The 11,281-nt window shown below is 43.0% G+C and overlaps 1 protein-coding gene across 1 annotated transcript in view; it reads left to right on the top strand.

Moving 5' to 3' along the window:
- The first annotated feature begins 1,366 nt into the window (after positions 1–1,366).
- The window catches only part of LOC133537284 (multidrug and toxin extrusion protein 1-like), a 34,574-nt gene continuing 24,659 nt past the window's right edge, over positions 1,367–11,281 (top strand). Inside the window, exons 1-2 of the mRNA XM_061878276.1 lie at positions 1,367–1,547; positions 3,594–3,695. Of these exons, the coding sequence (XP_061734260.1) occupies positions 1,440–1,547; positions 3,594–3,695 (210 nt within the window). The 5' untranslated portion in view covers positions 1,367–1,439. The remainder of the gene's footprint in view (positions 1,548–3,593; positions 3,696–11,281) is intronic.

Here is an 11,281-nt window from a genome sequence, read left to right as displayed (position 1 = left end):
GACTCTCCTTATTTAAGCCTGCCTTTTTCGCTACTCGCTCTCGCATTCTAGTTTCTGTTCCATGCAACAGTGACGACGCTGATTCCCAATTGTGGTAAAGACTATATTTGTACTTGTTAGCTTCCACGCTATTCCGTTATTTAGCTCACATGCTAGTGCCTTTAGTTCCTTCTAGCTCCCATGCTAGTTCTGTTTATTTTGTCTTTAGTGCCTTGTGCTAGTGTTTCTGTTCTTAGTCTGCTTTGTTAGTATTAATAAATCATACTTTCTTACCTTTATGCTGTGTCCAAGTCTGACTGCATCATTCGAGAGAACGAAGCATCACCACAATGCCAGCTAAGTGTCACAATCGGTAGCTCCTTATGTATGGCTATACGTAAAACTCACAGATTCGGTCACGATCGACCATCTTAAAAGTATGCCGGCTTCCAGCGACCCCTGGCCAGAGGTCCAGGGACACAGATAGCAGGCCCATCAAAATTTCCGCGAGAATTTTCTAGTTTTATTCAGCCCTGTTTGACTTTATTCTAGACCAGTGGTTCTTAACCTGGGTTCGATCGAAACCCTAGGGATTCGGTGAGTCAGCCTCAGGGGTTCGGCGGAGGTCAAAACACACCTGACTCATCCTGTAAATACAAACGGCGTATTACGGGTACGGCAACATGTGACTGATTTGCAGGTGTGTCATTTGTTGTGAGTTTATAAACTGTGTTGGTTTTGTAGTTTGAACAAGGTGATGTTCATGCACGCTTCATTCTGTGCACCGGTAAAAAAAACATGGTAACACTTTAGTATGGGGGACATATTCACCATTAATTACTTGCTTATTAACATGCAAATTAGTAACTTATTGGCTCTTAACTACTCATTATAACCCTCTAACCCTGTCCCTAACCCTAACCAAATAATTCTTAAGTCTTTATTACTTAGAATATGTTCCTCTAGTGTCCAAATAACTCAAAATGTAGTTTGTGTTACTTAGAATATGTTCCCCAAACTAAATTGTTACCAAAAACCTACAACTTTGTGTTGAATTTTAATTTGTTTTATTTATTTTTTCCACTAAAGAAGAGTTCGGTAAATGCGCTCATAAAACTGGTGGGGTTCAGTACCTCCAAGAAGATTAAAAACCACTGTTCTAGATGTACGGTAATTCTGTTTTTTTCTGATTAGAATATTGGCTGTGGACTATTGTAAAAGGGGAGACTTCTGATAGTTTGCTTGAAGAAATGGCATCTGTTTTTCTGTTGTCATTGCACTGTTCTCCTTTTTTCTTGTCAACAATCGGAGTTGTTTCAGCTGCACTTGGCTGAGGTCCAAGGCAAGCAAATAGACTCCAGCATCCTGGAAGTGACTTTGAAAAGAACATCAGAGAAAAGTTAACTGAGAGACTTTGTCAGAAAACCTCCACTTGCATCTCCTTCTGGACTACACAGAACATGGCTGGACTGAGTGACAAGATGTTCTGCTGCCATTGGGTCCGCAACAAGGTTCCCCTGGCCCACAGGGAAGAACTGTACCACATCCTGAAGATGACAGGGCCTCTGGTAAGGATTTGAGTTTGTTTACCTTTTATCGTTTCTGGAATGCTGTTTTTATGGAGATGAGGTGGCTACTTGTCCAGGGTGTACGCCACCTTCCGCCCGAATGCAGCTGAGATAGGCTCCAGCACCCCCGTGACCCCAAATGGGACAAACAATAGAAGATGGATCGATGACTTATTGAAATAAAAATGAGTGGTTGTGAGTATTTCTATACAGCAAAATGTAATGTGATCACGATAATGAGATTCTAGTTTGCAATTTTTTCTAAAAAAAAAAAAAAAGGTACACAGTTTGTAGATTACACATTTAAAAAGTAAAAATCGCAAAGATCCCAAAAAAATGAAGTATTGAATTTACGTTTGTAAATATATATATATATATATATATATATATATATATATATATATATATACATATACATATATATATGTATATATACATATATATGTGTGTGTATGTATATATATATATATATATATATGTATGTATATATGTGTGTATATATATACACACACACACACACACACATATATATATATGTAGACATACATACGTACATAGATACATACATACACATATATATGGACGTAAAATGGAGCACTCGTCTGTGCATCGGTAGGTGACATCTCTGCACTCCTAACCTGTCTCCGCTCAGGATGGCCTCCAGCTGGTCCAACTGTGGATTGGACTCTCACTATTATGTTAGATCCACTATGGACTGGACTCTCACTATTATGTTAGATCCACTATGGACTAGACGCTCACTATTATGTTAGATCCACTATGGACTGGACTCTCACACTATTATGTTAGATCCACTATGGACTGGACTCTCACACTATTATGTTAGATCCACTATGGACTAGACGCTCACTATTATGTTAGATCCACTATGGACTGGACTCTCACTATTATGTTAGATCCACTATGGACTGGACTCTCACACTATTATGTTAGATCCACTATGGACTGGACTCTCACTATTATGTTAGATCCACTATGGACTGGACTCTCACACTATTATGTTAGATCCACTATGGACTGGACTCTCACACTATTATGTTAGATCCACTATGGACTGGACTCTCACACTATTATGTTAGATCCACTATGGACTGGACTCTCACTATTATGTTAGATCCACTATGGACTGGACTCTCACACTATTATGTTAGATCCACTATGGACTGGACTCTCACTATTATGTTAGATCCACTATGGACTGGACCCTCACTATTATGTTAGATCCACTATGGACTGGACGCTCACTATTATGTTAGATCCACTATGGACTGGACTCTCACTATTATGTTAGATCCACTATGGACTGGACTCTCACACTATTATGTTAGATCCACTATGGACTGGACTCTCACTATTATGTTAGATCCACTATGGACTGGACTCTCACACTATTATGTTAGATCCACTATGGACTGGACTCTCACTATTATGTTAGATCCACTATGGACTGGACTCTCACACTATTATGTTAGATCCACTATGGACTGGACTCTCACTATTATGTTAGATCCACTATGGACTGGACTCTCACTATTATGTTAGATCCACTATGGACTGGACTCTCACACTATTATGTTAGATCCACTATGGACTGGACTCACACTATTATGTTAGATCCACTATGGACTGGACTCTCACTATTATGTTAGATCCACTATGGACTGGACTCTCACTATTATGTTAGATACACTATGGACTGGACTCTCACTATTATGTCAGATCCACTATGGACTGGACTCTCACTATTATGTTAGATCCACTATGGACTTTGCCCCCACTATCTGGAGTGCTTGTGATGAAAATTCACACTTTTGACCTTAGTGGAATAATCCTCTAAAAGGGTTCTGGGACCAAATAAAAAAAATAAGCTCATCAACAATCATAGTAGAAGATGCTACATGCTATCATTCTCCTTATTAGCATTCAGAGGCTACACAAGTACACACAGTGCAAAAGGAGGGTAATAAAACACTGGTATTGGTCTTTTGTAACACGCAACACTAACGTTCTTATTTGTGTTTCTAGCTGTTGTCTCGGATCCTCAACTATCTACTTCCATTTGTGATAACCATGTTCTGTGGCCGCCTGGGCAACGAGGTGATGGCCGGCTACGGATTGGCGTCTGCTGTAAGTCCCAGAGGACTACTTTTGTATGCAAGACTGTCATCTTTCATTGTGTGCAGTCACTGAGGGGACATAAGTCATGGAATAATGCAGCAATGGAAACGACCATCTCTTATAGTCAATCTCTTATAGTCAATCTCTTATAGTCCATCTCTTATAGTCCATCTCTTATAGTCCATCTCTTATAGTCCAGTGCTCCCCAACATTTTTGGAGCTGCATTTATACCTTTGGACACTTTAACCTTTCCAGTTAAACTAACTGTGTGTGTGTGTGTGTGTTTGTATATATATATATATATATATATATATATATATATATATATATATATATATATATATATACATATATATATACATGTTTTGGAAATATGGGAGAAAGCCAGAGTACCCAGATAGTCCAGGCATGCCCAGGTAGAACTTCACAGGTGTGCTTGAAGCTCATGGAGAGAATGCCAAGAGTGTGCAGAGCAGTAATCAGAGCAAAGGGTGGCTATTTTTGAAAAAACTAGAATATAAATCATGTTTTCAGTTATTTCACCTTTTTTTGTTAAGTACATAACTCCACATGTGTTCATTCAGAGTTTTGATGGGACTATCTACTATGTAAATAGTCATGGAAATAAAGAAAAGACATAGAATGAGGAGAAGGTGTGTCCAAACTTTTGGTCTGTACTGTTTGTGAATAAAAGTGTGAACAAAATTAGAATAAAAATTAGGGAAAAATAGAAAGAAGGCAGGATGATGAGTGACTGTGGTCATCTAATGAGTGACTGTGGTCATCTAATGAGTGACTGTGGTCATCTAATGAGTGACTGTGGTCATCTAATGAGTGACTGTGGTCATCTAATGAGTGACTGTGGTCATCTAATGAGTGACTGTGGTCATCTAATGAGTGACTGTGGTCATCTAATGAGTGACTGTGGTCATCTAATGAGTGACTGTGGTCATCTGATGAGTGACTGTGGTCATCTGATGAGTGACTGTGGTCATCTAATGAGTGACTGTGGTCATCTAATGAGTGACTGTGGTCATCTAATGAGTGACTGTGGTCATCTAATGAGTGACTGTGGTCATCTAATGAGTGACTGTGGTCATCTAATGAGTGACTGTTGTCATCTAATGAGTGACTGTGGTCATCTAATGAGTGACTGTGGTCATCTAATGAGTGACTGTGGTCATCTAATGAGTGACTGTGGTCATCTAATGAGTGACTGTGGTCATCTAATGAGTGACTGTGGTCATCTGATGAGTGACTGTGGTCATCTGATGAGTGACTGTGGTCATCTGATGAGTGACTGTGGTCATCTGATGAGTGACTGTGGTCATCTGATGAGTGACTGTGGTCATCTAATGAGTGACTGTGGTCATCTAATGAGTGACTGTGGTCATCTAATGAGTGACTGTGGTCATCTAATGAGTGACTGTGGTCATCTAATGAGTGACTGTGGTCATCTAATGAGTGACTGTTGTCATCTAATGAGTGACTGTGGTCATCTAATGAGTGACTGTGGTCATCTAATGAGTGACTGTGGTCATCTAATGAGTGACTGTGGTCATCTAATGAGTGACTATGGTCATCTAATGAGTGACTGTGGTCATCTAATGAGTGACTGTGGTCATCTAATGAGTGACTGTGGTCATCTAATGAGTGACTGTGGTCATCTAATGAGTGACTGTGGTCATCTGATGAGTGACTGTGGTCATCTGATGAGTGACTGTGGTCATCTAATGAGTGACTGTGGTCATCTAATGAGTGACTGTGGTCATCTAATGAGTGACTGTGGTCATCTAATGAGTGACTGTGGTCATCTAATGAGTGACTGTGGTCATCTAATGAGTGACTGTGGTCATCTAATGAGTGACTGTGGTCATCTAATGAGTGACTGTTGTCATCTAATGAGTGACTGTGGTCATCTAATGAGTGACTGTGGTCATCTAATGAGTGACTGTGGTCATCTAATGAGTGACTGTGGTCATCTAATGAGTGACTATGGTCATCTAATGAGTGACTGTGGTCATCTAATGAGTGACTGTGGTCATCTAATGAGTGACTGTGGTCATCTAATGAGTGACTGTGGTCATCTAATGAGTGACTATGGTCATCTGATGAGTGACTGTGGTCATCTGATGAGTGACTGTGGTCATCTAATGAGTGACTGTGGTCATCTAATGAGTGACTGTGGTCATCTAATGAGTGACTGTGGTCATCTAATGAGTGACTGTGGTCATCAAATGAGTGACTGTGGTCATCTAATGAGTGACTGTGGTCATCTAATGAGTGACTGTGGTCATCTAATGAGTGACTGTGGTCATCAAATTAGTGACTGTGGTCATCTAATGAGTGACTGTGGTCATCTAATGAGTGACTGTGGTCATCTAATGAGTGACTGTGGTCATCTAATGAGTGACTGTGGTCATCTAATGAGTGACTATGGTCATCTAACTAGTGACTGGGGTCATCTAATGAGTGACTGTGGTCATCTAATGAGTGACTGTGGTCATCTAATGAGTGACTGTGGTCATCTAATGAGTGACTGTGGTCATCTAATGAGTGACTGTGGTCATCTAATGAGTGACTATGGTCATCTAACTAGTGACTGTGGTCATCTAATGAGTGACTGTGGTCATCTAATGAGTGACTGTGGTCATCTAATGAGTGACTGTGGTCATCTAATGAGTGACTGTGGTCATCTAATGAGTGACTGTGGTCATCTAATGAGTGACTGTGGTCATCAAATTAGTGACTGTGGTCATCTAATGAGTGACTGTGGTCATCTAATGAGTGACTGTGGTCATCTAATGAGTGACTGTGGTCATCTAATGAGTGACTATGGTCATCTAACTAGTGACTGGGGTCATCTAATGAGTGACTGTGGTCATCTAATGAGTGACTGTGGTCATCTAATGAGTGACTGTGGTCATCTAATGAGTGACTGTGGTCATCTAATGAGTGACTGTGGTCATCTAATGAGTGACTGTGGTCATCTAACTAGTGACTGTGGTCATCTAATGAGTGACTATGGTCATCTAATGAGTGACTGTGGTCATCTAATGAGTGACTGTGGTCATCTAATGAGTGACTGTGGTCATCTAATGAGTGACTGTGGTCATCTAATGAGTGACTATGGTCATCTGATGAGTGACTGTGGTCATCTGATGAGTGACTGTGGTCATCTAATGAGTGACTGTGGTCATCTAATGAGTGACTGTGGTCATCTAATGAGTGACTGTGGTCATCTAATGAGTGACTGTGGTCATCAAATGAGTGACTGTGGTCATCTAATGAGTGACTGTGGTCATCTAATGAGTGACTGTGGTCATCTAATGAGTGACTGTGGTCATCAAATTAGTGACTGTGGTCATCTAATGAGTGACTGTGGTCATCTAATGAGTGACTGTGGTCATCTAATGAGTGACTGTGGTCATCTAATGAGTGACTGTGGTCATCTAATGAGTGACTATGGTCATCTAACTAGTGACTGGGGTCATCTAATGAGTGACTGTGGTCATCTAATGAGTGACTGTGGTCATCTAATGAGTGACTGTGGTCATCTAATGAGTGACTGTGGTCATCTAATGAGTGACTGTGGTCATCTAATGAGTGACTATGGTCATCTAACTAGTGACTGTGGTCATCTAATGAGTGACTGTGGTCATCTAATGAGTGACTGTGGTCATCTAATGAGTGACTGTGGTCATCTAATGAGTGACTGTGGTCATCTAATGAGTGACTGTGGTCATCTAATGAGTGACTGTGGTCATCTAATGAGTGACTGTGGTCATCTAATGAGTGACTGTGGTCATCAAATTAGTGACTGTGGTCATCTAATGAGTGACTGTGGTCATCTAATGAGTGACTGTGGTCATCTAATGAGTGACTGTGGTCATCTAATGAGTGACTGTGGTCATCTAATGAGTGACTGTGGTCATCTAATGAGTGACTATGGTCATCTAACTAGTGACTGGGGTCATCTAATGAGTGACTGTGGTCATCTAATGAGTGACTGTGGTCATCTAATGAGTGACTGTGGTCATCTAATGAGTGACTGTGGTCATCTAATGAGTGACTGTGGTCATCTAATGAGTGACTATGGTCATCTAACTAGTGACTGTGGTCATCTAATGAGTGACTGTGGTCATCTAACGAGTGACTGTGGTCATCTAACGAGTGACTGTGGTCATCTAACGAGTGACTGTGGTCATCTAATGAGTGACTGTGGTCATATAATGAGTGACTGTGGTCATCTAATGAGTGACTGTGGTCATCTAATGAGTGACTGTGGTCATCTAATGAGTGACTGTGGTCATCTAATGAGCGACTGTGGTCATCTAATGAGCGACTGTGGTCATCTAATGAGTGACTGTGGTCATCTAATGAGTGACTGTGGTCATCTAATGAGTGACTGTGGTCATCTAATGAGTGACTGTGGTCATCTAACTAGTGACTGTGGTCATCTAATGAGTGACTGTGGTCATCTAATGAGTGACTGTGGTCATCAAATTAGTGACTGTGGTCATCTAATGAGTGACTGTGGTCATCAAATTAGTGACTGTGGTCATCTAATGAGTGACTGTGGTCATCTAATGAGTGACTGTGGTCATCTAATGAGTGACTGTGGTCATCTAATGAGTGACTGTGGTCATCTAATGAGTGACTATGGTCATCTAATGAGTGACTGTGGTCATCTAATGAGTGACTGTGGTCATCTAATGAGTGACTGTGGTCATCTAATGAGTGACTGTGGTCATCTAATGAGTGACTATGGTCATCTAATGAGTGACTGTGGTCATCGAATTAGTGACTGTGGTCATCTAATGAGTGACTATGGTCATCTAATGAGTGACTGTGGTCATCTAATGAGTGACTGTGGTCATCTAATGAGTGACTGTGGTTATCTAATGAGTGACTGTGGTCATCTAATGAGTGACTGTTGTCATCTAATGAGTGACTGTGGTCATCTAATGAGTGACTATGGTCATCTAATGAGTGACTGTGGTCATCTAATGAGTGACTGTGGTCATCTAATGAGTGACTGTGGTCATCTAATGAGTGACTATGGTCATCTAATGAGTGACTGTGGTCATCTAATGAGTGACTGTGGTCATCTAATGAGTGACTGTGGTCATCTAATGAGTGACTATGGTCATCTAATGAGTGACTGTGGTCATCTAATGAGTGACTGTGGTCATCTAATGAGTGACTGTGGTCATCTAATGAGTGACTGTGGTCATCTAAGGCAGGGGTGTCAAACTCAAATACAGAGTGGGCCAAAATGTAAAACTGTTTAAAGCCGCGGACCAAAGTTGAACAACTTAACCTTTTAATAAGGACCCAAACAAGTTTTGCATTAAATATTGAACAAGCAAGGAAGGCTTATATAACTTTATAGTAACATGCAAAATGGAGTTTTCTTGGTAGCGGGGGGTTATATTGTAGTGTCCCGGAAGAGTTAGTGCTGCAAGGGGTTCTGGGTGTTTGTTCTGTTGTGTTTATGTTGTGTTACGGTGCGGATGTTCTCCCGAAATGTGTTTGTCATTCTTGTTTGCTGTGGGTTCACAGTGTGGTGTAACAGTGTTAAAGTTGTTTATATGGCCACCCTCAGTGTGACCTGTATGGCTGTTGACAAAGTATGCCTTGCATTCACTTGTGTGTGTGTGTGTGTGTGTAGAGGCCGCATATATTACGTGACTGGGCCGGTACACTGTTTGTATGGAGGAAAAGCGGACGTGATGACAGGTTGTAGAGGACGCTAAAGGCAGTACCTTTAAGGCACGCCTCCAATATTGTTGTCCGGGTGGAAATTCGGGAGAATGGTTGCCCCGGGAGATTTTCACTGAAATTGGTGATTCTCCTGGAAAGATCGGGAGGGTTGTCAAGTATGAGAATTAGCGTTGAATGTGGTGATACAGCAGCACTGCCACTGTATAATCCTGGCGGGTCGGCTCTAATGTTAATTTATTATTGCCTCAAGGGCCACATGAAATTACACGGCGGGCCACATTTGGCCCCGGGGCCAGAGTTTGACACCCATGAGCTAAAGTGATCCTCCCATCCTCACATCCTTACATCCTCCCATCCTCGCATCCTCCCATCCTTGCATCCTCACATCCTTGCATCCTCACATCCTTGCATCCTCACATCCTTGCATCCTCACATCCTCACATCCTCGCATCCTCACATCCTCGCATCCTCACATCCTCGCATCCTCACATCCTCACATCCTCGCATCCTCACATCCTCCCATCCTCGCATCCTCCCATCCTCGTATCCTCCCATCCTTGCATCCTCACATCCTTGCATCCTCACATCCTTACATCCTCGCATCCTCACATCCTCCCATCCTCGCATCCTCACATCCTCGCATCCTCCCATCCTCGCATCCTCACATCCTCGCATCCTCACATCCTCGCATCCTCACATCCTCGCATCCTCACATCCTCGCATCCTCACATCCTCACATCCTCACATCCTCACATCCTCACATCCTTGCATCCTCACATCCTTGCATCCTCCCATCCTCGCATCCTCACATCCTCCCATCCTCACATCCTCGCATCCTCACATCCTTGCATCCTCACATCCTCGCATCCTCACATCCTCACATCCTCACATCCTCGCATCCTCACATCCTTGCATCCTCACATCCTCGCATCCTCACATCCTCACATCCTCACATCCTCGCATCCTCACATCCTTGCATCCTCCCATCCTTGCATCCTCCCATCCTCGCATCCTCCCATCCTCGCATCCTCCCATCCTCGCATCCTCCCATCCTCGCATCCTCCCATCCTCGCATCCTCGCATCCTCACATCCTTGCATCCTCACATCCTTGCATCCTCACATCCTTGCATCCTCACATCCTCGCATCCTCCCATCCTTGCATCCTCACATCCTCGCATCCTCCCATCCTCGCATCCTCCCATCCTCACATCCTTGCATCCTCACATCCTCGCATCCTCACATCCTCACATCCTCGCATCCTCACATCCTTGCATCCTCACATCCTTGCATCCTCACATCCTTGCATCCTCACATCCTCACATCCTTGCATCCTCACATCCTCGCATCCTTGCATCCTTGCATCCTCACATCCTCACATCCTCACATCCTTGCATCCTTGCATCCTCGCATCCTCCCATCCTTGCATCCTCCCATCCTTGCATCCTCCCATCCTCGCATCCTCCCATCCTCGCATCCTCCCATCCTCGCATCCTCCCATCCTCGCATCCTCCCATCCTCGCATCCTCCCATCCTCACATCCTCGCATCCTCACATCCTTGCATCCTCACATCCTTGCATCCTCACATCCTTGCATCCTCACATCCTCGCATCCTCCCATCCTTGCATCCTCACATCCTCGCATCCTCCCATCCTCGCATCCTCCCATCCTCACATCCTTGCATCCTCACATCCTCGCATCCTCACATCCTCACATCCTCGCATCCTCACATCCTTGCATCCTCACATCCTTGCATCCTCACATCCTTGCATCCTCACATCCTCACATCCTTGCATCCTCACATCCTCGCATCCTTGCATCCTTGCATCCTCACATCCTCACATCCTCACATCCTTGCATCCTTGCAT

Source organism: Nerophis ophidion, linkage group LG18, assembly GCF_033978795.1.
Source record: "Nerophis ophidion isolate RoL-2023_Sa linkage group LG18, RoL_Noph_v1.0, whole genome shotgun sequence".
Classification (NCBI taxonomy): Eukaryota; Metazoa; Chordata; class Actinopteri; order Syngnathiformes; family Syngnathidae; genus Nerophis; species Nerophis ophidion.
The sequence above is the reverse complement of the archived record's forward strand: the minus strand, read 5'-3'. Positions and strand labels throughout refer to the sequence as shown.